Source organism: Sander vitreus, chromosome 5 (assembly GCF_031162955.1).
Source record: "Sander vitreus isolate 19-12246 chromosome 5, sanVit1, whole genome shotgun sequence".
In the NCBI taxonomy this organism is placed as follows: domain Eukaryota; kingdom Metazoa; phylum Chordata; class Actinopteri; order Perciformes; family Percidae; genus Sander; species Sander vitreus.
Genome location: NC_135859.1, coordinates 176,882 through 204,707, shown reverse-complemented (window position 1 = coordinate 204,707; position 27,826 = coordinate 176,882). Strand labels below are relative to the sequence as shown.

Here is a 27,826-nt window from a genome sequence, read left to right as displayed (position 1 = left end):
CACACACACACACACACACAGCCAGGCCTGTTGCTCAACTGTGTGGGCGGAGTCTCAAATTGGTTACCCAGACAACCCGTAAAGCGCGCAGTAGACTCGGCGACTGTTCAGAACACGGAGCTGTGTGCGCGGAGCGGGACGAGACGGGAGCTGTGAGGACACTTCCTGCAGAGACACGCAGAGACACGCGGAGACACGATGCACAGGACTTCCTAACGATCAGTGTAAGTATGTCCGTCTCCTCTGAAGAAGTTCCAGCTTCTCTCTGATTCTACTCAAGGTAAAGATGAAACAGGTCAAGAGCAGAGGAACTCCAGCTCATTAGAGAGTAATAGACTGTACTGGACCGTGCAGTGGTTCCCAACCTGAGGAGTGCGACCCCCATACAGGTCCCAAAATAAATGTGAAGGGTCACCCTCCTGGAGCCCAAAAGGTTGTGAATTATGAATTAGTATTGTGGTGTAGAGGGCTCCTGTGTCCAAATGTAGTTTTAAAACCTTATATTTCAGTTGATTTTACTCTTACATGATGCATCTCCTTAAAGCTGCAGTAATCAGTATTTTAATACCAATAGTGGGTGAATTGACGAAGAGTTAGAGAGCGATCCAGCTGTTCTCAGTGCCACTGACAGCAGCACGGCCATTTGTTATGATATCACAATGTTTTTTTAGTTTTTCCCGTGTCATTTTACATCACCAATATTACACACTCAGAGAAACTGCTCTGGAAGTGAGGAGATGTAGTGTCGACCCAATCCCAGTGTTAGTTTCCAGTAACTTCCTGGTAGAAAGCTCCTGCATCTTGTTTAACACTCTGAGGAACAACTGGATTTAGTCTCATCTCCTTCATCTAAAATACATGTTTGATGATTTTACTTTGACTAACGTTAGCTTGGCGAGCTAGTCTACCTGTGGACTAAAGAAACGGACAGCACAGAGACGCTAGCGAAGCAACACAGGACAGGAAATAAGACAGCAGAGATTTTGAGGATTTCAAACACTTCATTTCCTGCATTCTGGTGAATTTTTCTGCAACAATTTATGGCTTTTCTGCATCAAGTTATGGGCAAATGTCTTTATTTATGTAAAGGAAATTATCATAGTTTTTTTGGGTGGGTTGCACTGGCCAGGGTTGTAACCCCCCATCCCCCCTGTAAATGACACCACTGGTCCATAATGAAGTGACATCGAGGGGTCCTAAAGGCGCTCCGTATGTCTAAGTTGTGAACAAGAACGAGCCGTAAAGTGACACCCGGAAAGCTTGAAATGCTTTAAAGCGTAACTCTCGCCAAAATAGCAGTTAGCAGTTGTTGTTTACGCTATCCGCCATTTTCCCAGTCAAAAATAGGCAATGTCAGAATGCGAGTGAACGGACTCCATAGGAGGAAATGTCCTTTTTATATGAGGCTCCTTTTTCAACTACAAGGTCAAAATTATTTTTCACTAACGACAAAACAAGAAATAATCCGTGCATTTATATGAAACTGAGCTTTAGGCGTTTTCCATCTTTACTCTCCTCCCTGTTATGTTGCATTCAGAAATCGATTGTTTTTGACTGCTATATGGCTGCAGCCGGAAACAAGAGCTACGGTGAGTTGTTAAAACCTCTCCTTTTAGTAAACTCTGTGAACACAACCAATGTTGTCAGTGCTTTGGTTAAGGTGGAGAGCCCCTGGTGATACTTGGAGCAAAGTCTCATGTTGTGTGTCAAAAGGCCATTTGACCCAAAAACGAAGATACGGTAAATCTTAAAAGTGGCGATTCCGTCCTAAATATGCTTTTAAACGAAAGTTTGACTCGGGTACAAAAAGACCCTAGGTTGCAGAGTTACGCTTTAAATGACCCATAAAAAGCGCAAAGTAGTGTGCCATTTATACGCTTTCCCATGAGATGACGTTGGACAGACACAGACAACAGCTGTGTCCACACAGCAGAGCATTCAGCAGCTCCAGAGGCAGAGGTTTCTTTTAATGGATTAATCCGTCCCTGTCTTTGTCACACACTTCTTTGGCTTTGTTTTTGACTTTGCTCTAAAGACAGTCTGAGGAGGGAAAGCTTCTTTGGTTGGGAGCCACTGGCATCAGGCCAACAATCAGAGTTATTGTGTTGTATGTGTTTTAAACGGGAAGATTCATTTATGCATTTGCATTGTGTTTTTAAAGACATTAATTAGATTGTAGAAAGCTTAGAAATAAATGTGGTGTTTCCAGCAGGTGACAGCTGTCTTGTCCAAAGCATTATTCCTGTCATCTGTGACTCTTTCCGTCTTCTCAGCCTGGCTGTTGGTTTAACCGTGGCTTGCTTGTGTTGTTTCTGTGGCTGGTCCTGTCTGTGCTGTTGTTCATCTGCTGTTGCATGTGTGTGGTTCCTCCTCAGTGTCTACACAGAGACTTCTGCGTTTGTTCCTCCATCCACAAGATGCATATGAATAGCTTATTAAATCAATGGAGTAAGTATTGACAGATTCAAAAACTTCTTTCATGTTGTTTATATTTCATGGATTGTGTATTAACCAACACAAAGTGATTTTGATGAGGTCTGTGCAGCGCTGCCTGAGGACTTCTGGGTAAAATCTTTGTGTCTCTGATGAAGTCAATGTGCTGTACAGTCGCTGTGTTTAGCTCGGCATCGTTCTGAAATAGAAAGACTCTGCTCAGCATCCTGCCTCTCTGTTACCTGTCCTCCGGGTCCAACACACCCTGGAGCTTTCTTTCTTTCTCAGAATCTAGTTTATAACCAGTATTAGATTTATATGGAGCCCCAGAGTGCTTGATATTAAATCAAAAGACACATGAGTAAATTGTGTAAAATATATAAATGATCAAAACTGAAATGATCAAAACTCATTTCATTATTATGAATGTAATTCCATCATTCATTTTCATAATAACACTTTTATTGGATGATAGTTTTTAAATTATTGTAGGTTTTTTATTTCAAAAGGCTCTTTTTCAAAAGTCTGTTTTATTTGATATTGCAATTACTCCATTTAAAAGAATTCTCCAAGCTAACTAGCTAGCATCAAAGTAAAGTGCCAGTGTTAGCATTGTTGGCTAGCTTGTGTTGGCTGGATGATGGATGGATGATAGAGATGCACCGATTACAATTTTCTAGGCCGATCACAATTTCTGATTTTTTATTGAGTTTGACCTGCCGATACCGACTTTAGCCGATTCCAAAATCATTTTTTCTAACCACTTTACAGCACACACAAATATTATCTTTTCTTTAATAGAACAGTTGTTTAACAGATAATGGATCACTATAAAACAGAACTATATAAATGACTCCTGGTGTGGGAAATTCACACACATCTAAAGTGCAATGTTATGGAAGAACCATTTCCTTCTTTTCACATCCAATATCCAACTAAAGAAATGTGATATATTTAGCAAACTAAACTTCTGTATGAAAACAGGTAATGCATTTGTACAAAAGGCCGTCTATAAGCAGTGATTGTTAGAGTGCATGTTGGAAAATAGCGTGGACACGCGCTTCACACCACGAGCGGGCGTGCGCGCAACCCAGCGGAAAAGTGAGAGAAAGAAAAAAGAGACTGGAGTCCGGAGGATAACTAGCCAGTGGAGATGGCGTGTGTGCGTGTATGTGTCCTTGAGAACTTTAAGTCGTAGTGTTAGCTGGTGATTTTGTTGTTTGTGTTCTTCGCCTGCTATCTAGGTTGCACGTGGCTGTTGATCCGATATAAGGCGATTGTTGAACGCCCTCGCTCACGTTTGTATTTTATGTGCATTATTTACATGCTACAGTAGTTGCACTGCATTAAGATAATGTAATTAATAGTGGGTTTATTGTTATTATTTGCTAGCCTATATATAATTCCTATGCATTGTGTATGGTAGCCTTTACAATGTTATGTATTTACAGCATTTGACTGGCATAAAATCGGCATATGTCAGCCTGACCGGCCGGTTGTCAGTCATGGCCGATCACGTGAAAATTGGCCAATTCTGGTCACCAGCCGGTCTAATGGATGATGGATGGATTGATGGAGGATAGAGAATGGGTGGATGATGGAGGATGGATGGATGGTGGAGGGATGGATGGATGGATGATGGATGGATGGATGGATGGTGGAGGGATGGATGGATGGATGATGGATGGATGGATGGATGGTGGAGGGATGGATGGATGGTAGATGGATGGATGGATGATTGATGGATAGATGGATGGATGGATGGATGGATGGAGGATGGATGGATGGAGGGACGGATGGATGATGGATGGATGGGTGGATGGATGATGGATGGATGGATGATTGATAGATAGATGGATTGGTGGATGGATGGAGAGGTGGATGGATGGATGGATGGATAGGTGGATGGATGGCTGGATGGATAGGTGGATGATGGATGGATGATGCATGGATGGGTGGATGGATGGATGATGGATGGATGGATAGGTGGATGGAGGATGGATGGTGGATGAAGGATGGATGGATGATGGATAGGTGGATGATGGATGGATGGATGGATGATGGATGGAGGATGGATGGATGGTTGATGGTGGATGATGGATGGATGGAGGATGGATGATGGATAGGTGGATGATGGATGGATGGATGGATAGGTTGATGATGGATGGAGGATGGATGGATGGATGATGGATGGATGGATGGATAGTTGATGGTGGATGATGGATGGAGGATGGATGGATGGTGGATAATGGATGGATGGATAGATGGAGGATGGATGGATGATGGATAATGGATGGATAATGGATGGATAATGGATGGAGGATGGATGGATGATGGATAATGGATGGAGGATGGATGGTGGATAGTGGATGATGGATGATGGATGATGGATAATGGATAGAGGATGGTGGATGGTGGATGATAGATGGTGGATGGAGGATGGATGGATGGAGGATGGATGGCTGGATGGTGGATGATGGATGGATGATGGATAATGGATGGAGGATGGATGGATGATGGATAGAGGATGGTGGATGGTGGATGATAGATGGTGGATGGATGGATGATGGATGGATGGATAGATGATGGATGGTGATGATGGATGATGATGATGATGGATGGATGATGATGGATGGATGATAGATGGATGGATAGATGATGGTGAATGATGGATGGATGATGGATAATGGATGGAGGATGGATGGATGATGGATAGAGATGGTGGATGGTGGATGATAGATGGTGGATGGAGGATGGATGGATGGAGGATGGATGGATGGATGGTGGATGATGGATGATGGATAATGGATGGAGGATGGATGGATGATGATTGATGGATGATGATGGATGGAGGATGGATAATGGATGGATGGTGATGATGGATGATGGATGGATGGAGATGGATGGATGGATGGTGGATGATGGATGGTGGATGGAGGATGGATGGATGATGGATAATGGATGATGGATGGATGGATGGATAGGTTGATGATGGATGGAGGATGGATGGATGGTTGATGGTGGATGGATGGATGGATAGTTGATGGTGGATGATGGATGGAGGATGGATGGATGGTGGATAATGGATGGATGGATAGATGGAGGATGGATGGATGATGGATAATGGATGGAGGATGGATGGAGGATGGATGGATGATGGATAATGGATGGAGGATGGATGGTGGATAGTGGATGATGGATGATGGATGATGGATAATGGATAGAGGATGGTGGATGGTGGATGATAGATGGTGGATGGAGGATGGATGGATGGAGGATGGATGGCTGGATGGTGGATGATGGATGGATGATGGATAATGGATGGAGGATGGATGGATGATGGATAGAGGATGGTGGATGGTGGATGATAGATGGTGGATGGAGGATGGATGGATGGAGGATGGATGGATGGATGGTGGATGATGGATGGATGATGGATAATGGATGGAGGATGGATGGATGATGGTTGATGGTGGATGATGGATGGAGGATGGATAATGGATGGATGGTGGATGATGGATGATGGATAATGGATGGAGGATGGATGGATGGATGGTGGATGATGGATGGTGGATGGAGGATGGATGGATGATGGATAATGGATGGAGGATGGATGGATGGATAGGTGGATGATGGATGGATGGGTGGATGGATGGATGGATGATGGATGGATGGATGGATAGGTGGATGGAGGATGGATGGATGGTGGATAGAGGATGGATGGATGATGGATAGGTGGATGATGGATGGATGGATGGATGGATGATGGATGGAGGATGGATGGATAGGTGGATGATGGATGGAGGATGGATGGATGGATGGATGGTTGATGGTGGATGATGGATGGAGGATGGATGGATGATGGATAATGGATGGATGGATGGAGGATGGATGGATGATGGATAATGGATGGAGGATGGATGGAGGATGGATGGATGATGGATAATGGATGGAGGATGGATGGTGGATGATGGATGATGGATGATGGATGATGGATAATGGATAGAGGATGGATGGATGGTGGATGGAGGATGGATGGATGGAGGATGGATGGATGGATGGTGGATGATGGATGGATGATGGATAATGGATGGAGCATGGATGGATGATGGTTGATGGTGGATGATGGATGGAGGATGGATGGATGGCGGATGATGGATGATGGATGGTGGATGGAGGATGGATGGATGATGGATGGATGGTGGATGGAGGATGGATGATGGATAATGGATGGAGGATGGATGGATGGCGGATGGTGGATGATGGATAGTGGATGGAGGATGGATGGATGATGGATAATGGATGGAGGATGGATGGATGGAGGATGGATGGTGGATGGAGGATGATGGATGGTGGATGGAGGATGGATGGATGGATGGATGGATGATGGATAATGGATGGAGGATGGGTGGGTGGATGGATGGAGGATGGATGGATGATGGATGGTGGATGGATGGATGGATAGGTGGATGGATGGATGGATAGGTGGATGATGGATGGATGATGGATGAATGGGTGGATGGATGGATGGATGGATAGGTGGGTGGATGGATGGATAGGTGGATGATAGATGGATGGATGATGGATGGATGTATAGGTGGATGGATGGATGGATGATGGATGGATGTATAGGTGGATGGATGGATGGATGGATGGATGGATGAATAGGTGGATGGATGGATGGATAGATGGATGGATGATGGATGGATGATGGATGGATGGATAGGTGGATGGATGGATAGATGGATGGATAGGTGGATGATAGATGGATGGATGGATGGATAGGTGGATGGATGGATAGATGGATGGATGATGGATAGGTGGGTGGATGGATGGATGGATGGATAGGTGGATGGATGAATAGGTAGGTGGATGGATGGATGGATGGGTAGGTGGATGATGGATGGATGGAGGATGGATGGATAGGTGGATGGATGGTGGATGATGGATGGAGGATGGATGGATGGATGGATGGAGGATGGATGGATGATGGATGGAGGATGAATGGATGGATGATGGATAATGGATGGTGGGTGGTGGATGATGGATGGATGGATGGATAGGTGGATGGATGGCTGGATGGATAGGTGGATGGAGGATGGATGGATGGAGGATGGATGCATGGATGGATGGATGGTGGATGGATGGATGATACAGAATCCTATTGAATCCTCTTGTTCTCCTGATCTGATGCTGATGATTGGACAGGGATCATCATCTGTTGTCCCTCAGCTCACACCCAGTAACTGATAATCTCACTATGAAATATAGACCAATCCTTTGACCTCATATCTAACCCCCCCGGTGGTGCCCTGCATTTAACAAAGCACACTCATCAAAGGCACTTGATGACACTGTAGCTTTAAAGGAACAGTTCAGCATGTTTGGAAATACACGTTACGCTTTCTAGTGAGAGTGAGATGAGAGGATAAATAGTAACTCATGTTGCAGTATAGTTTATTTGCTCTGGTCTGAATCAGTGACACACAGAGAAGAAATCATCAAACCAAAATGTATCAGTAAAAGAGCATGCTGACTCAGTTCATTGGTTAGATGTGTGTGGGAGGTGAGAGAGTAAACTGTGTTCATCTCACCTTCATGTTCTCTAGCTGCAGTGTTGGTTGAAGTGTAGTGGGCAGGATGCCAGGAATACCTGGCCTCAGCTGACCCTGTCAACCTCTCACTGGATGTTGACTCGGCTTCAAACGCTGCGTTCAGGAATGCTGGTTGTGTTTTGGTGCAGGCTGGAAGACTGGATGAGTTCAATGTGGTGGGGTGGGGAGTAAATAGACAGAGATGCATTGTGCTGTCTCACATTTTGCATCAGCGCCACACTGTTTCCAGCCCACTCGCCCATCTCTACAAGTGACATGTTCTTCACAGAAAACATAAAGAGCGAAGCATCTCAGGTGCAAACGCACATTTTTAGCATCGTTTGGGCCCCTCGTCCACACAAATCCAGTAAACGCACTGCCTGAAAACGCACTTTTTTGAAACCGGGTCCCAGGGTGAGAAAATTTGAAAACGGCTCTCTTTTGGCTTCGTCTGGATGGTGAAGCCGGATATTTATCGTATTGATGATGTCATCGCCACACCCCTTGACCTCCGCAGTCCCGCACTAGTGCACAGCCACACACGACTGCGGTGAAGCTAAGCGAGCATATCCCATCTCAATGGTCAAACCAGCTCACTTCATCTAGCTAAATAGTTTGTCTCTGCTCCCTGACACTTCCCTCTGCTCTGCCGGTCCTGGATTCTACACAAGATATATTGCTAACGTTATGTAGCTAACGTTAAACATCGCTAAAGTAGCTGACCGCTAAAGTAGCTGACCGCTACAGCAGTGACGTAACGTTAACGTTAGCTAGCTGTTTATAAAGTGGAAGCTAGCTAGCTAATCTGTCTGCTTATCAACTCCTTGAACGGATTATAGTAACTTTTACCACGGTTTATTGCAGAAAAGCTACTGCAAGAAAAACGTGTAGATTATCAAAAAGACATTGGATCATTGATATTTGTTTGACTGCCGATGTTAGCTAGTTAGCATGCCAGCTAGCGTGCTGCAATCATGTCCGATGGCAGACAGAATTGCAAAATGAAAAGCAATCCAACAGCACATTATACAATGTAAACAAAGACATGTTTCCTTGCGGAGGCCTTTATAAAATGAGCAGTGGTGAAAGTTATTATAGTCCATGGATGTATTAAGAGAACGTTAGTCTAGCTAGTCATGTTATGATGGGAAGATAACTCTTCTTCTCCGTGTTTTGGTGAATTTCTGTAGCAGAAACAGCGCCGCCTATAGGCCTGGAATATGAAGTAGCACGTTGAGTCATTTACACCTGGATACGTATGGATGTAAAAATCCTTGAAACGAATCCAGGGAAGATGGGTAAAAAAAAGATCGTTTTGGTACGTGTGGACGTGGCCGCACTCTGCCAGATTTACACAGGCAGTCAGGGTGTCAAAATAAACATCTCACATGTGCCTGTGAAGGGTGTTAAATAGCTGGAGACAGACCTGAACTAATGCTTTTTACATTATTCAATAATTGAAGAGGGAAGGAACAAGTATTTTGGCTTATGTCTGGGTTATGTATTATCTGTTTGGCTTGACACTTGTATAACGTAGTATAAGAGACATGAAGTAAAAGAGCCAGTGTGAGTGAGCTGGTTTGGCTAACTAAACAGTGTAACCTGAGTTTAAGCACAGTAAATGGAGACGGTGAATGAGGGCACTGTAACACAAGGACCCAGCAGGAGGAATGTATAATGGATTCTTTCCTGAGTGGCCAGAGTTTTCAGGAAAGACCTCCAACCAGAAGGCGTTATAAAGCTTTTATCAACTGCTTTAATCACTGCTGTCAACATTTGTTTATATGATGATTTCATAAACTGCTTGGTAAAAAAGATTTCCATTATTTATTCTAAGCTAAGCTAACAGGCTGCTGGCTGTCGCTTCATGTAAATCATACAGACACAATACCTCATCTGACCCTGAGCTCACCTAACCATGAGTTGAGGACCATTTGTTGGGTTGTTTATGTCAAATGAATATCATTAGTCAGCCCGTTTTTCTATAATAATTAACCAATTCCATAGCCGAGCTGCATAAATCTGCCAGCAAACCTTGCTCCAATCCCATATAAATGAACACCATGATGGCCTCCTTAAGTGCATGTTTGTGCACACCCAAAAGTATCTAATGGCACTATTTTGCACTGATTTATAGTAAGATTTCTCAGGCACCAATCTGCAGCTCCCTGTCGCAGGCTTTAGCCCAGAGATAATGATTGCTATTTTATATTATATAAATTATATTTTTATATTTTGTCACCTGAATTTGGTAATGCAGTATGATTTTTGTATGGCATCGGCTTGAAGATATAGGACACCAAATGGCTTCACCTACGTAACGTTGTGTGTCATTTATATGTAGCTGTTGATGCTGTTGCACCACCTCCAGCTCATGTCGTCACGGCTCAGAAGGACAGATGGATGTATGGACAGAAAGCTCGCATCAGAGCATTGCTGCTGTACTGAAAGTTGGAGGTGTGTGACACTGTGTGTTATGTTAGTTGATGATGTGTTAGACATTATATCACACATGTCTGCTGGATGTGGAAACAGGAAACCGCTCCCAAGTAGCACATTTTGCTGCTCAAAATAAACATACTTATATTATTGTGTATTATTACCATCGTCTATGCAATTATGTTAGTACCTGTTTTATTTTTTATTTTATTATTATTTTTCATGCAGTGTTTATGTATGGTCCTCATTGTCATGTGTAGAGTGCGCCCATGCTGTGCTGCAGATGCCTGATAACAGCTTAGTTGAACCATTATATTAAAGTGTTGAGGATGAATAGTAGAGATGCACCGATTACAACTTTCTAGGCCGATTCCGATTTTCTTTGAGTTAGACCAGCCGATACCGATTTTAGCCGATTCTGATTTCATGTTTTCTAACCACTTTACAGCACACACAAATATTTATTTTCTATCTTTTCTTTAATAGAACATTTTGCACAGAACATAGAAAAAATTTTGAACAGATAATGGATCACTATAAAATAGAACTATATAAAATTCACACACATCTAAAGTGCAATGTTAGAACCATTTCCTTCTTTTCACATCCAATATCCAACTAAAGAAATGTGATTTTGGTTTTTGGTGTCGTCCCTCCACGCCCTACTCTTTCCTTGCAGGTGTTGCATATTGCAAACTTGTTATGTTCTGCACACACGCTGAAGAATTTCCAAACAGCTGACATGTTCACGAGGTTTCCTACAAGTGTGAGAATAGCGTGGACACGCGCTTCACACCGCGAGCGGGTACGTGTGACACACGGCGGAAAAGTTGAGAGAAAGGAAAAAGAGACTGTGCTGTCGCGTCCGTGTGTGCGTGCGTCCTTGAGAACTGTAACTCGTATAACTTATGTCGTCAGTTAATTGTAGCGTTGACCGGCATGAAATCGGCATGTGTCAGACTGACCTGCCGGTCACCGGTCATGGCCGAGCATGTGAAACCCGGCCAATTCCGGTCAATCGGTGCATCTCTAATGAATAGTTAAATCTGCAGTTAGTTGTTGAATCAGGTGTAACTTACAGAGTATTTGAGAACCAGCACCGTGTCCTTTGTGCCCTGATGTTAACTCCTCACTGCAGTGTGTTAGGGTTAGCGGTGTGCGCTTCCTCTGGCCGTCCTTTATTGATCCAACATATCACTGACCCCCGTCTGTCATCTCTGCCTTAAAAAACCTGCAGACCAAGGCAGGCCTGAGGCCTCTGAGATGAGCGTCACTTGGCTTTGGAAAATCCATGAAGCAGCGAAAGCTCCTGTGGCTTGGCTCAGTCCAGTTAAAGTGCTCAGCTTTAATGCATGAGGCTGCAGCCCAAAATGTCCTGGCTGGAGGGCTGTTGAGGGCAGATTAATGCTCTGCAATATATACTTTAGGCCTGCAGTCCCTGAGGCTCAGAGAATGCTCTCATCTACACCCTGACTGAATCAAATCTCGTTTCTCTTAGTAGGCATTAATTTCCTGTTTTTGCTATGTTGTGCACCTGGACATGACCAAGGGGGTCTCAGGCAGCGTGTGTCTCCTAGATGGTAATTTGTCATCAAGTACATTAAAGGTGACATATTGTGCAAATATGCAAAATGCCCTTTTTCATGCCTTTTCAACATAAATATGTCCCAGTGTGTCTAGAGACCCACAAAGTGTGACAAAAGACAGTGTCACAGTAGTGTATGTAGTAGTATGCGTAGTAGTGTACATAGTAGTGTGCGTAGTAGTGTGCGGCTTAGTGTGCTACATAGTGTGTGGGCTGCCATTTTTTTAAAATGTGGGTAGAGTGAATAAATAAAAAAATTACGGCAGCTTTGGTATTTAAAAATGGCAGTTTTGTGCAGGATGTCCCGTGTCGTGTTAGTGACGATTCTCTCTGACCAATCAGTGAGTTTTTTTACGTCCACCTTCTAGTATCGGCTCAGCTCGCATGGTACTAAAAAACAGACCAGGTACCATCCACAACTTTTAGTCATGGAAAACCAAAAATGCAACACACACACACACACACACACACACACACACACACACACACACACACACACACACACAGACAGACGTCCTTGTGTTGAGAGAGCCCTGGGGAAAAGTCTTGCTTGGGTGCGAGCTGGTTTTCACTGTGAGACTTTGATTCCTTATCAGCTGGGAGAACGTCACCGTGGCAGTGGCGAGCCTTGATATTCCTGTTGATGGTGTGTGCGGTCAGACGCAGGTCAAACTCACAGCGGGTTGATAACGGCCGTCAGCGCAGACAGACGTATTTCGCTGCTTGTGTAACCTTCCCTCCCTTGTCAGGAAAACACAAAGCTGGAGCTGTTGAAGAATCACGTGTATATCTGAGTCAGAACTGACAGCACTGCAGCCAAATGAGTCACTGCTGAGTCTACATACTGTTTGAATATTGATATGTGTGAATAGATTCTTATTATGCTGTCTATATGAGGATCATGAAAAGTGGCAACCCAAACTGCAGGCTAAAATGTTCCGAATGTTCCGATCGACATAACATATGTTTTGTGGTTATTATGGTCTGTGTAAGCTGGTTTTGATGGAGCTAACTGGATGAGAAACAGAGAGGGGAAGAGAAAAGCAGACAAAGTGGGAAAGGGAATGTGGAATAGAGAAATGGAGAGTAAGCAACAGGAAAGGAGACAAACTGTGGAACGTGTACATTTTGTCAACATGGTGACGCGCGTATTAGTATTAGTGGTGTTAAAAGGGATGTGCGTTAACTCGCTATTATCCTAATTTATAATATCTACTTTGTAATGGGATAACGTGTTTAAAAAAATCAATGAATGCAGTTCTAAATCTAAAGACTAGTTCTAAATCTAGACATCCAATGAAAAGGCTGAGCAACAATCGCGTTTCTCAATACTTTCCCATCCTGCTTTGTTCTTTAAATAGGGCCCACAAAGATATAGTTTCATCTTTTAAAAAAGGCCAAGTCATTTCCTAAAAACGCTGAACACTGTGCTGTTGACTGAACCTTACTGAAACAAAGCTTACTGTCTGTGCAGCTACATAATTAAAGGGACAACTAGTAGCTCTAAAGAGCCAGGTTCGCAACCAGTGGCACACTGTCTTGTAGACACACATGCAAAGATTGGATTCTTTTAAAATAGCAATAGTAGACTATTAGCTAGCAAACATCATGGATGTTAACATGCTCAATTTCAACACTTCAACTATCTGGTCTAGATAGATAAATAGATAAATAGATGGACTTTATTAATCCCAAATGGGGACATTTCTCTGTTACAGCAACAAGTAACAGCAACATACACACATGCTCACTCACACATACAGACGATACAAGAAATATACTAGCAATAATAAATAAGATAAAAAATAAGATGAAATTGTCAGAACTACTGAAAAATATACTGTTTTGTTCAGTGACCTCTTCTCCATCACAGCTTCAAATTTCTCCTGTTTGCAGCCAATAACGGATCAACAGGACAAGAGAGCTAGATTTATTGAGACAGCAACACAACATGAAAAGTACCAGAGAGACAAAAACAGACGATGGGCATCAAGAGAACACACCAGTCCAATCCAAAAAATGAGGAAGCCTGTCCTGCTGCCAGCTCAACAGACAGTATAGGAGACACATTTGTTACAGCTTTCCCTGTTACTGTTACCGGCTGATGAGGGAATGCATTTGATACATTTGGGGGTGTGACAAAAATCAGTTTGGGATGGACAGCTTTAAAATATGTAACGGCCTATTGGGAAAGAGAGATGAAGGATTGAGAGAGAGACAGCTCGATGACAGGGCTGCACTGTAAGCGTTTCTTCTCAAAGCGGACTGATTGTTTATGAACAAAGGCAGCATGAATAGGCGGGGTTGATTGACCAAATGCTGCCACTTGTGTTAGCGTGTCAGAGTGTGCTTTCCACCGGCATCACCGTGAAGGCCAGCCGGGCTGTTGTCTGACCTTCAGTGATGTCCCAGCAGGCCTCTGTGGCTGATAGCAGGTCAGGACCACCCCCGGCATGGGGAAGAGAGAGCAATGAAGTCAAGTTCATGAGATGCTGCAGTGTCTCGGGGACACTCTTTGCAATGTTCCCAACATCCAGAATTCTTTTTTTTTATCTGGAATGACTTAGTGCATGCAGGCTTCGCTTTCCTAATTGATCAACTTTTTATTAAGCCACACATTCAGTTATTCAACTACTTTGCATATATATGGATGCAAATAGGTATAAGTGAGACGGTAGCTCCAGCTGCCAGGCCTCTGGTGGAGGAGCTGAGCTGTGAGGAAGGTAAAGACTGCCCAGAAAACAAAATTTAGAGAAAAAAGGCTGGTGATTTTCCATGTATTTGTTATTGTCAGTAATTGCATTAGTCCACCTCTCAGTACTTTCTAACTTCCCGACCTGTTTGTGGCTCTCAGCTCCATTAGGTCCTACTTAAGTTAGTTACAATTACATATAGAGAGGTCTTATTTTGAAAGGCTCGGTCATTTCCTAAACAGCAGGTCGCTGTAGTTCTTCTAGGGTGGGAGGGTCAGCACATGCTATTATAATTATTCTAAATAAGTATTTGTCAATATTTCCCATGAGAAAGTCAGCTTTACCTAGAATAAGTGTTTTGAAGTGGTATGGAACCTTGGTGTGAAATATTTCTTCCATTATTTTATGTACAGTAGCTCTGACCAGAAATGTTTAAACCAGAATATTTGCCAATGGTTTGCATCCCGACCTCCACTGTGTCCTGTGTCCTGTGTAGACTTTTTAGCTTTGCTAATAAAATATCTCATTAGGCCTTTTCATGCAAACTCCCTCCATGTGTGTGAATTGGCCATAGCCTGTAGTGCTGCTTTGGCTCCTTCATCCTACCTTCAGCTTCCTCTAGTCTGTCATTGGTTCTGTTCTTGTTTATTAGATTATTGTCTTTAATCTGGCTCAGACTACAGCTCACGGTGGTATCTTCTGCTCCATTACCCTCGTTAGGTCTGCACGTCGTTAGTCTTAGAGTTAGTGGGGGCCATTCGTCCTCACTTCTTGTCCCTGTCGCGTTCTGAATTGTTCCTACTTATCTTCTTGCCTGATGTTAACATGCTGCGTAGCGTTCCAGAATCTTCCAACGATGTTGCGTAGCATTTGAACAAAGGTTTGGTGCTAATGCGCAAGTAGTAATAGTGTCACAGCGTACAGCGACAGCGGTTAAAAACCCTTTGCCCTTGTGGGCCCAACACCTGCCAACAACAGTTAGGAGCTTTCCTTCATAACCTCACCCCAGGTATTACCACAGCGACACCCAAAGTCTGAACACTCAAAACAACATATGTGGCTCCTACAGACTGGGACCTGACTTTTTTAGTATGTTTGAAATCAACTGCATAGTGAGTTATCACTTACCCTGACCCAGACCCCATCAGCTGCACTACACTTAATTTCAATACAGAATATTCAACTTCCTGTAGAGTGCTGTAGTTTCCTGCAAAGCTTGGTGTACACAAATGCACACATGCAGACACACACACACACACACACACACACACACACACACACACACACACATATACATGAATAATAGAAATCTCTTATTAAAAGACACATGTACTTGAATATAGATTGAGTGGTTGTGTTTGGTGTGAGCCCTTGTTGGCCGTCAGGCCGGCCTCTATTTTAAGCCTCACATTATCCACCGTCTTTGTTTCACTCTGGAAAGTGGAAGCACTTTCCCCCATCATGCAGCTAACAAGTGGGACGGTGAAATGAGACCTTTTGTGAGGACCTCTTTCATCATACTGTTAAGCTCATAAATTGTCCTTTTGGTTGTCACACAGTCTTTTGTGTTGAGATGATCAGGTTAGCAGCAGTGTGCAATGACATTATTTTTAATATTGTTTGGCTGATATATTCCATTATATTGCTATAAATGTAGATCTCACACACGCTCCGGTTTTAAAAACAATTGGTCCAAACGAGCTGTGAACCAAAACTGTTTCTGTACTAGCTGTAAACGTGTTGGATCAGGGATTGACCCCCCTCTCGATGAACTGCAGTGTTTGGCTTTGTGTTGGCTTCGTTGTTCAGCCCTGCAGGTCAAAGCTTGGAATGACTAACTGAATAATCCCAGCTCTAAAAATGTAACCTTTTTTCAGCTTCAACCTAAGCTGTTTCTGTGTGTCTCTACTCTGCCAGCGGACATCTCCAGGATGTGTGATGTGGACGTGTCCCCGGAGCCCAGCAGTCCCACCCTGTACGGCGAGTCTTCAGACAAATACTACCATGTGGACCGCTGGCAGAAGCTCCGCACCGCTGTCCGCAAACTGGAGTTCTGGGAAAACTTTAGCGCTGAGCTGATCGGGAGTGGCTTCTTTTCCAAAGTCTATAAGGTATGTCCTCTGTCCTCTCCCATGGTGCCTTGCTGCCCGCCTGCGTGTGAGCTGCTGTCAAAGCTTGCTTTGTTCCAGCCACTAATTGAGACATTCTTGCCATTCCGTGATTGGCCCACCAGCCTTGGAGATCATGGGGGCGCAGCTGAGACATTATGTAAGTCCTGTGTGACAGCAGACTAACGGACGCCTCTGTTCTCTGTCTCTGTCCCTGTCTCTGTCCTCTTGTCTCTGTCCTCTTGTCTCTGTCTCTGTCCTCTGCCCTCTTCTCTCTGTACCTGTCTCTGTCCCTGTCCTCTGACCCTGTCCTCTTGTCTCTGTCCTCTGTCTCTGCTAACGGACGGCCTGTCCTCTGTCCCTGTCTGTCTCTGCTAACGGACGGCCCTGTCCTCTGTCTCTGTCCCTGTCCTCGGTCTCTGCTAACGGACGGCCCTGTCCTCTGTGTCTGTCCTCTAGGTGATGCACAGCACCAGTAGGAAGGTGATGGTGGTGAAGATCTACAAAAATGACGTGGACCAAGACAGCATCGTACGAGAGATCAGCCTGCTGCAGAAACTCTCGCACCCCAACATTGTCAGGTAGCAGTCCCCCATGTCCCCTATGTCCCCGTTCTTCCTGAAGCCTTGGCGTGGTCCAATGGCTTCCATTCTACTAAAGCAAGAGAAACTGCTCGATGGTTCAGTCTCTCTTCTGTCTCTTCTCCCTCCCACACATCTCATCACATTACACTCTTTTCCCTCCACAATCTGTCGTTTTGCAGCAGTATTTATGGTTACCATAGTAACAGAGTATAATGGCAACACCTTTTAAACCTCTTTATACCATACTAGATAAATACTATGGGTAACACTATTATGATGATAATGAGTGAAAACAACACATCACAACCCTCTTTATGTGTTTCAAAGATTTCAATCTGCTTTATGGCAATTTATAAAATCTATGAACAGACTCTTAAACTTTTTGTAATCCATCACAGTGAACATTAAGATGGTTGATTTGTACTCTACAATGAGTATAACTTTGACAAATTCACTGTGATGGATTGTATGTATGGGTTTTCATGGTCATAGTCATATCCCCAAATATACAGTGAACAGCAAAAGCATAAAATACACATGATTTGTAGTTAAGGAGTTGCTGTGTTTTTTAGGTTATTTTGAATAAATCATGTTTTTAAACAGCATTTATTGAGTACTTGCCTATGTAGGGCAAAGACATTATCACCATATAGAGTTGAAATAGCAAACATGTTTTTTTTCAACTTTCATTTCAATACCTTTTCTTTTGGGGGACAAGTGCACCTGTTGAGATGAACGTGTGTCCCGGGGGTAGTTAGTGTGCAGTCCCAGAACTTTGGTTTGGTCGTAAAACCAAAAGAACAAGCTGAAGAACCTCCGTAGAGCTTCAGAGTCTGCAGAGAGAATTCTCTGTGAGTCCTTCACTACCATTCAACATTTTTAAGTTGTTTGGATGAAAATATTGATTAGAGCAGCTTAAAAACAAATCATTAAAATAAGTGGAAAGGGATTTGAAAACCGTTGAGGTTTGAAAGACCTTGCTGTGGCTGGCAGTGGACACACATGAGACTGAGTAATGAGACCTGTTGAACAGTCATCTGCAGCCGTTACATAACCAGCGTGAAGCAGCACACAGCATGTTTGCTCAAGCAATCTGATTTCTGCCATCTAGCAAGGTGACACGCTGAGGTTATCAGCCTCCAGGCTCACAGCGTGTGCACATTGTTCCCAGGACCCGACGCAATACTGATGATAAGCCACGTAAAACATAAGATAAATGGCTTATGATATCTACAGTACACAAGGGATACGTCACTCAATATATTAACAGTTTTTAAACGTAATATTTAAGCTTCATGTTTCATAGTTACCTGGTGAAAGCTCACTCACACATTTGAATGCACATTATGAATTATATCGCCACACTGTTGTGTATATGCTGAATCATGTTTTTGAAGACTTATTTCCCCATTGTGGGATTAATAAAGGATTTTGAATCTTTGAATCTTAAGAGCCGTTTTAATAAAAACTAAATCCTGAGCCAGCCGATTCTACAAACATCCTCTCTCTGTATACATTTAGAATGCCTAAAACTACTACAATTTCCAAAAAGCTTGTTATATATTCTAATGGTGAAAGTTCTTCAGATCAAATCACATACATCTGGTGATATTCTATATTTTATGTTTTTCTTATTGTTGAAATTCCATAAACAAAGCATTGTGTGTGTACCACAGCCTGACACATCATAACAACACAGACTGTATCTGAGATGGCCACCGCGTCCGCTTCCTCCTGCGGTGGAGCCGCTGTATCCAAGCCCCGTCCTACTAATCACTAATCAAAACATCAGCGTGATCAGAACTACCCAAACTGACAGAAACCATCTTTGGGAAACATGTTTGAGATGTAGTTCGCAGCCAGCCACCAGGGGGCCATCCAGATGTTTTGGCTTCACTGATCTGAGATCTGTGATCAACAGCTGGCCACACTGTTCACTTCATCAACTGGCTAATGGCAGTTCCTGCGTGACCTGTAATAAGTAAAAGGTCTGAGAGCCTCGCGGCTCATGATCACCGTTGAACATGACTTCAGGGCTAACAGTCTAGCTACGCTGCACTTAGCCATGCTAAATGCTAACATGCTCACATTGACAATGCTAACATGCTGATGCTAAGCAAGGCTATTGCATGCTACTATCATAGTTTAGCGTGTAAGCATGCTAACATACCAGATTTCCTTGAGAAATCTAAGAAGGACTCTTCAGGTAATGAACGTGTCCTCTCGTTCCAGATATCTGGGAATCTGTGTAAAGGAAGACAAACTCTATCCAATCCTTGAGGTGAGTGCGACACCTTCATTTTCTTTTTGCAGCTTGTGAGTGACGTGACCGTGCATGTTGCCCACAGGCTGGCTTTGTTCTGAGTGTGGCTAAACACTGATAATGAAAGGGTGGGTCGAGCCTTTCTTTGTCAGCAGACCTGAGTTGATTGCTTCACATTGATGTCAGACTGTATATGAGAGGAAAGTATTTTTGGACTGTCCGCCTGTGTCATACTTATGTTCGTGTATGATGTCATGGCGCGGTGTATCAGCGGGTGTGTGTCGCTCTTTCAGTATGTGAGCGGCGGCTGTCTGGAGGAGCTCCTGGCCATGAAGGATGTTCCCCTGTGCTGGAGAGAGAAGGTGGAGCTGGCCTGTGACATCAGCAGAGGAATGATCTACCTGCACTACAAGAACATTTACCACCGAGACCTCAACTCCAAGGTAAGACGCTCAGCCTCGGCCTCTGTCTCTGCCCAATGTCCCCGCATGGATAGTTAGCTTTCCTCTAGTCTATATCCATGAAGTTCCATTTTCGGGATCGCTTTGTTGCCACTGGAAATGCTGCTGGATGTCCCTCATTTTCGGCCAGATGTCCGTCCCCTTCCTCTGTCTCTGTGTTGGCGTTCTAACCTCTGGTGGATTTGTGAGGACTATGGTTAACTGCTCCTCAGATCTCTGCAGGGTAAATCCAGACAGCTAGCTAGACTATCTGTCCAATCTGAGTTTTCTGTTGCACGACTAAAACTACTTTTGAACGTCCACATGTTCCACCAAAACAAGTTCCTTCCTGAGACTATTTAGCAGAGGCTCCGTCCGGAGCTTACCACCGCCCAAGACGATTGTGATTGGTTTAAAGAAATGCCAATAAACCAGAGCATGTTTTTCTCCCTTCCTAGAATGCTGTGTGGACTAGCCAGACCTTTCTCCGCAGCGCTGTGGAAAATCATTGAATCTCCTAAGAATCAATATTTGAGTGCCTTTTAAGAAAGACACATGACGCATAACTTGCCACCAAATAATGCACATTTTTGAAAGTACAGTACAGATGAAAATGGTTATGTATGGAAGGCTTTATTATATGTATATGCATGGGACAGTTTGATACATCAAATCCTGACATGGGCTCACTTCTTTAATCCCCAGGAATACTGCATTACACCCACATCTAACACATTAAAGTCTGTTTACCCTAGGGGTGCTAATTTAGATTGACTTCTCTGAGCGTTAGCTGACCTGTTAGCCACTCATTAACCACCAGGCAGGCAGCGGAGACTCCAGCGTAGAGACAGCACGGACAATTAGGAATGTTTTAATCCCGATAATGATTTTGGCTCCTAACAATCAACAAAAACTATGTAATCGAGAAAAATTATTACTTTGCACATTACGTTTTGCAAGTTAACTCATTTTGTCTTGTGTTCTGATAAAAAAGGAAAGTATGAGGGACGTTATACAGTTCAAGGTTTTCACTGTTGATTTGTGAGAGATGGTGCTCTCTGGAAACGATGATTGAGATGTTCAAAGATGACGACTCCGATGATTTCGGATTATAGGCAGCTTTATTCAATATTGAACAAATCCTCATGAGGGAAAACACAGGTACAGTACATGCAGCTTGCACAGACCCAAGTTCTTCTCCGAATGTAGACTAGACCCGACCTCAACTGTTCGATCAGGGCCTCTTTGTCTGTTATTCCTCATATGCCAACATCTGGACGAAATACAGCTTTCTCACGAAGGCCTCTCTATAGTATTCTGACCTTCTACCTATATTTCAATACACATTACGGAATATGAAATATGAAATTACATTTGGTTTGATTATATCACCTATCAATTTGTTTAACTGTTTCACTGTTTTTTTTACTTTAATAATTGCAACATCATTCCAAAAGGCAATGAGAAATCGGTTTAAAGGATCCTGATTTTAATATTGACCAAAAATAATCGTGATTATGATTTGTTTTCCATAATCGAGCAGCCCTACCTACAGTCCAGCTGGTAGTGAGAACTAGCTGCTGGATGTGCTTCTCATCTTTCCTTAGCTTGGTCATTCATCTTGTCCATGTGGTCATATGGTATACATGCTTTAATTAGATTGTCAACATTAGTTAGTTATAGTTTTTCCAAAGATATTGAAGAAGTGGGTGCAGAAAATAATTTACTAATAAATAAATGAAGTGATATACAGCGGTGGAAGAAGTATTCAGATCCTTTACTTAAGTAAAAGTACTAATACCACATTGTAAAAATACTCTGTAAAGGTAGTTACACAACAACCAGACGTCCGACCGTCGGCAGAAAAGTCAGTCGGACTGATCAGTCAGGTCCCCGAGGTCCAAAAAGTGTCTCAGAACACACCGAAGAGACGCTGACTTGAGCATACGCTCTGCGCGTGCGCGAAACGTAATACGTCTCCATAGCAGTAGGCGGCGCTGCTCTGTACTTTTTCCCAGAAAATGAAAACCGGCAGCTGATTGGACGAATGCGTCACGTGGTTCTTTTTTTCACAGCCAGACTGTCTACACAGCTTTGCTTGAACACAGTTTTCAAAACTCTACACACTTATCCCATAGCTTAAATCCCATAATTCATTCTTTATCTATAGTCAGTATATTTCACAAAGTTAGTGATTGTAGATCCTCTTCCACATCATCATGTGTGTGTTTGTGTGTTTGTTTGTGTGTGTGTGTGTGTGTGTGTGTGTGTGTGTGTGTGTGTGTGTGTGTGTGTGTGTGTGTGTGTGTGTGTGTGTGTGTGTGTGTGTGTGTGTGTGTGTGTGTGTTTGTGTGTGTGTGTGTGTGTGTGTGTGTGTGTGTGTGTGTGTGTGTGTGTGTGTGTGTGTGTGTGTGTGTGGTTGCCAGGCTTCCCAGCAGAAACAGTCAGTGATGCAGAGAACTGAGGCAACATGGCCGCTGCTCTATTGTCATGTTAATAGATAGTGTGTAACTGGTGCTGTTGTTTGACACATGGCTCTGTGGGTCAGTGTGAGAACGGGGGGCCCTCACCACGCACGTCACCCTGAGGCAACTCATGTGGCTCTGTGCCAATTCACTTTATTGACACGGAGGGAGGCCACAGCTGATTTACGTCACGCTGTGGCTACAGAAAGTGCATCGATCCATCCATCATGGGGAACGGAGATAATTGAATGAATTATCCTGATTTGGAGATACAGATGAGCTGCATTAATCAATAACTCAGGGAGACCTGAGAACAAATGACATATACATAATACCAGAACAAGACAATTCATTAAGCAGCCTGCTGAGAGCACTGAAAGCCAGAACAGAACCAGAATGAGCCGAGAGTCCGTCTGAAGCCGAGCTGCACATTCAGCTGATGGTTCTCTGGAGGTGTCACAGTGTTTGCTTTACTCTTACTACTACTCCTAACCAGCTGTGTTGTATCACCTGTATCTGTATCTCTGTGTCCCAACCGGCAGAAGGCCGAGAGTCTGGGTCTGTCTGAGGTTTCTGTCTGTTTAAAGTAAAATTTTCCTCTCCGCTGTCACACCAAATGTCTGCTCTTGGGGAACTAGTTGGGTGTGGTCAACTCTATCTGTAAAGTTTCCTGAGACAATTTCTGTTATGCATTGGTAGAAGAAGTATTCAGATCATTTACTTAAGTAAAAGTACTAATACCACACTGTAAAAATACTCTGTTACAGTTAAAGTCCTGCATTGAAAATGTTCCTTCAGTAAAAGTGTGTAAGTATCATCAGGAAAATGTAGTTGTTGTATTAAAACCTTGTAGAAAAAGTAAAGGACCAACCAGTTGTGTGTTTAATGGTCTGATCATCTCAGCTGGACTTGTAGCCGTTATATTGTTGGTAGTTTACTTTAGAATCAAACATCAGATTTATAAACTACATGTGTTTTGTGTGCAGGAATCTTAATGTGTAAAGTAACTAGTAACTAAAGCTGTAACAGATGAATGTAGTGGAGTAACTAAAGTAACTAGTAACTAAAGCTGGAACAGATGAATGTAGTGGAGTAACTAAAGTAACTAGTAACTAAAGCTGGAACAGATGAAAAGTGGCATGAAAAGAAAAGACTCAAGTAAAGTACAACCTCAACATTTGGACTTAAGGACAGTACTGGAGTAAAAGTACTTAGTTACATTACACCACTGCTGTTATGATATGACACTATAAATAAAATTGAATTGAATTGTGATGAACCCAGTGTACGCTACCTGGCCAGCAGCAGACAGCAGACCCAGTCAGCAGCTAGCTGGTGAAGCTAGCCTCTGGAGCGTTAGAGGCAGAGCCCCATTTATTCCTCTGAGAGTTGCTTAGTGTACATGATCATTGGCGCTGCTTCCTTCCTGTGTGGCCCAGAGAGCAGGAGCACTAGAAACCTCCGCCAGGCCGAACCGGCTACTTCCTGTTAAGCACCCAGCTAATTTGAATGGGGATTAAAAGGTTTATCCAAATGTTATCGGACCCAACGGATAAAACTCTGAAGGTGAATCCAGTAATTTCGTGGGGATTGTGACGCGTTTAAAGAAATGTCTCCACTGACTTCCAGATGTCTCTTTCTCCATGTAAGTCTGAGGGGAAAAGTCTTTTTGGGCCAGAGGGCATCACGTTACAGGTCGGGGTTGTAGTTCCACTTTTTGGCTGATGTTTAATTTGCTTCAAAGCGCGGCACACTACCTGGGGGCTGAGAAAGCCTCACAACGAGCAGTTCTAGAGCAGTGGTTCCCAAACGTTAGGGTTAGGGTTTCACATCAAGGACCCCTAAAGGCGCTGACACACAGAGCCGATTATCGGCTGTCTGACAGTCTGGCGAGGTCGGTGACTCGAGTCTGTTCGGTGTGTTTCGTGCCGTCGTCCATTGGAGGAGCTGTCGGCCTTCATTTTCGCCGACCTGACATGCTCAGTCAGAGACAGGGCAGTCGGGACTCACCCGGAAATGGCGAGCGGATGAGCCTCTCAAAATCGGACGAAAATCTTTTAAACTGACCTTTGTCGATCTGAAATGAAGACAGATTCAGCAACTGCACGGCCTATTTCTCTCTTAAAATGTTTTCAGAAATACGTTTCAGTGACCTATTTTAGTACAATATGAGATCATATTCTGAACAAGCCGCCATGACAGTCTGGCTTTGAATTTCTGGAGCGTTCGTCCAATCAGCTGCCGGTTTTCAATTTCTGGGAAACAATACAGAGAAGCGCCGCCTGCTGCTATGAGGATGTATTACGTTTCGCGCACGCGCAGAGCGTAAGCTCAAGTTGGCGTCGCCTCAGTGTGTTTTGAGGCATTTTTTTGGACCTCGGGGACCCAACTGATCAGTCCGATGGTCGGTCGTCTGGTTGGTGTGTAACCTCTCTAAAGTGACACAAATAAGACCACGGAGCCCATTTGATATTGTCCCAGAATGCCCTGATAGGTGATAGTTTGTTTTTAGATGTTTTAATACAGAAAGTGTATGAAATTCATTACCAAAACAGTCTTACAATCTGTCAGTGTGTTACTTATGGATGAAATAGAATTATTCCCCTTTTTGCTGGGGACCCTCTGGGACCCCCCTCAAGGACCCCACTTTGGGAACCGCTGTTATAGAGACTGAGTTGGTGAAGCTAAAAGCAGATGGTCAGAAACACGACTCCAGATGAATGCTGATGTTATGTTTTCTAAAAAAATCTATGAACGTAGCTTTAACAACATAATGTACATGACTGCTGGCTATTCATTTCCTGCTGGGACATTTTCCCGCCCTGAATATGAACATATATTAAATATGGCTGCTGTGAATAAGATGAGTTTTAGTAGCTTGCAATATGATTGGCTGGTTGCTCCCCTCATCCTTCACAGTGAGGCAGCTATTTGTTACGTCACAGGAACATCTGTGCCTTCACGGATATTATATACACAATGTGTCAAGTTATCAACCATACAATGTGCACATACCCAGCTTCATTAACAGAATTATTTTTTTTATACAACCCTTTTGGGTCATCCTCTGCAGTGAATCCAGTGAAGCTTCTGACGCCAACGTTTTCCCAAAGCCCCCTGAACCAACGCAGTCTTTGTAACTCTTCAAGTTAACTTGAATCAGAGTTTGAGCTCCTTTTAATAAGCGCCTTTCTCTCTGTATCTGCTAACGCGATTCATTTTTGTTTCCCAAACTGTTGCGTTCCTTGGCACAGAGGGCCACGGCTACATTTAGAGCTGAAGTGTTTTTCCCAGGAGAGCCTCATAATGACTGGCTACTGGATGGAAAAGGCTTCTGGTGCAATGGGAGCCACATGCTAAGACATCACTATACACACACACACACACACACACACACACACACACACACACAAACACACACAAACATACAGCTTTGCATGCATGCAAAGTAAACACACAAGTTAAAACACATTTGTTTTGCGCAGTCACCAGCACACCCCTGCTACATACCTATAGATTGATCCACATGCATCATCATCCCGCATAGACATTACACACACATATACACACACATAATACACAACCTTTAGGCCACCCACTGTTTGTTATGCAACTACAGCTCCCCCAATGTCTGCCTCACATCACACCTCCAGCTCAAGCTTTGTGTTTTTCCACAGACATTATACACCTTTTATTAAAACTGTGATCTGAACACAGCCAGGCAGTGTGATGTACTGTACAGCAGCACACACACACACACACACACACACGCACACACGCACACACACACACACACACACACACACACACACACACACACACACACACACACACCTCACATGAGGTCTAGTGAATCATTGAGTGGAGTCTGTTCATGAGTGGAGAGACTGCAGAGCTGGATTTTAATTTCTTTAAGATCAATACTTGACTGTTACAAAAGGAACTGTTGATGCTGCATGCTTTTTTCAGATATCAAACTTACACTGCCCCCCTGTCACAACATGTAACCCTGCAGCTGCTGTGCCTTTTGTGTTTGTCCAGAACTGTCTGATCCGGGTGACGCCTCGGGGCCGGGAGGCCCTGGTGACAGACTTCGGCCTGGCCAGGGAGGTGGTGGAGCTGCCAATCAAAGACCCCGGCAGGAAGCTGTCCCTGGTGGGCTCCGCCTTTTGGATGGCCCCTGAGATGCTCAGAGGAGAGCCATATGACCGCAAGGTAACTGACAAAAGCCTAACTAACGTCAGGGCGTTAGCTAACCCTAACCCTAATCCTAAACTAAACTAAACATGGTTGCTGTTATGTTTCTTATGTTCAAAAAGAGATGGACAGAAAGTGAGTTATGTCATGTCAACAAGTTTCAAGTCTTAATAGTAAATCTTGGGGCTGATTATCTTCTCGATTAATCTATTATTTGTTTAGTTTATTAGATGTCAGAAAATAGTTGAAAATCACCAAACAGTCACAACGCCCAAATTATCAATTCACATTCACACAAGATGAATAAAAGCAGCGAATCGTCACAAAAGAGAAGCTGGACCTTGGTTTTGGGAGTTTTTCTTTGAATTAAATGAAATTATTAATCATTTATACAAATAGTTGTTGATTCATTTATCTGTCAATCAACTAATGTTACGTGTCTTTTTGGTCATATTATTCTTTAAAAGTAGCCTATATTCTTGGGTGCCTTATTGCTTTTCAAAACAACCAATATGTTTGGGATTTGATCGGTATCAACCTCCTTTATTGCATCATATCTTCCAGGTGGATGTTTTCTCCTTCGGCATCGTGCTCTGTGAAATCCTGGCCAGGATCCCTGCCGACCCCGAGATACTACCCAGAACACAGGTACATATCACATCAAACACAATATTGAAAAATATTTCTTATCAATGGTTGGCTGTGTATTAACCTGATATCACGGTTATGATACTAGTTATAATAAAAATATTTTTGTATATAAAATGTCAGAAGAATCCCCATCATCCCAGAGTCCAACTCAAAACACTCAAAAGGTCATGGTTCACTCACAGTGCTTTTGACCACATGGACTTCTTCAGCGAATGGAAGTTGCTCAGGAGTCACGCAATTTAAGTACAGAACTTTGGTCACATGATAACAAGTGGGGGATATATAAACATGACAGTCTCAGATATGAGACCTTAGCTTGATAATACTGTGTATTTATGGTGAAGGTGATCACTGTGCATGTTGAAGCCTCAAAG

General features: G+C 43.4%; 1 protein-coding gene across 2 annotated transcripts in view; it reads left to right on the top strand.

Annotated features, from left to right (window-relative positions):
• Nucleotides 1-108: 108 nt before the first annotated feature.
• LOC144517785 (dual specificity testis-specific protein kinase 1) overlaps nucleotides 109-27,826 on the top strand; it is a 37,758-nt gene continuing 10,040 nt past the window's right edge. Inside the window, exons 1-8 of one of the 2 annotated variants that reach the window (XM_078249911.1) lie at nucleotides 139-224; nucleotides 2,376-2,448; nucleotides 16,662-16,855; nucleotides 17,312-17,433; nucleotides 19,669-19,717; nucleotides 19,993-20,142; nucleotides 26,646-26,819; nucleotides 27,366-27,449. In XM_078249911.1, the coding sequence (XP_078106037.1) occupies nucleotides 2,418-2,448; nucleotides 16,662-16,855; nucleotides 17,312-17,433; nucleotides 19,669-19,717; nucleotides 19,993-20,142; nucleotides 26,646-26,819; nucleotides 27,366-27,449 (804 nt within the window). In that variant the 5' untranslated portion in view covers nucleotides 139-224; nucleotides 2,376-2,417. Of the gene's footprint in view, nucleotides 225-2,375; nucleotides 2,449-16,661; nucleotides 16,856-17,311; nucleotides 17,434-19,668; nucleotides 19,718-19,992; nucleotides 20,143-26,645; nucleotides 26,820-27,365; nucleotides 27,450-27,826 lie in introns of both variants that reach the window. The other variant, XM_078249912.1, reaches the window with a different exon arrangement.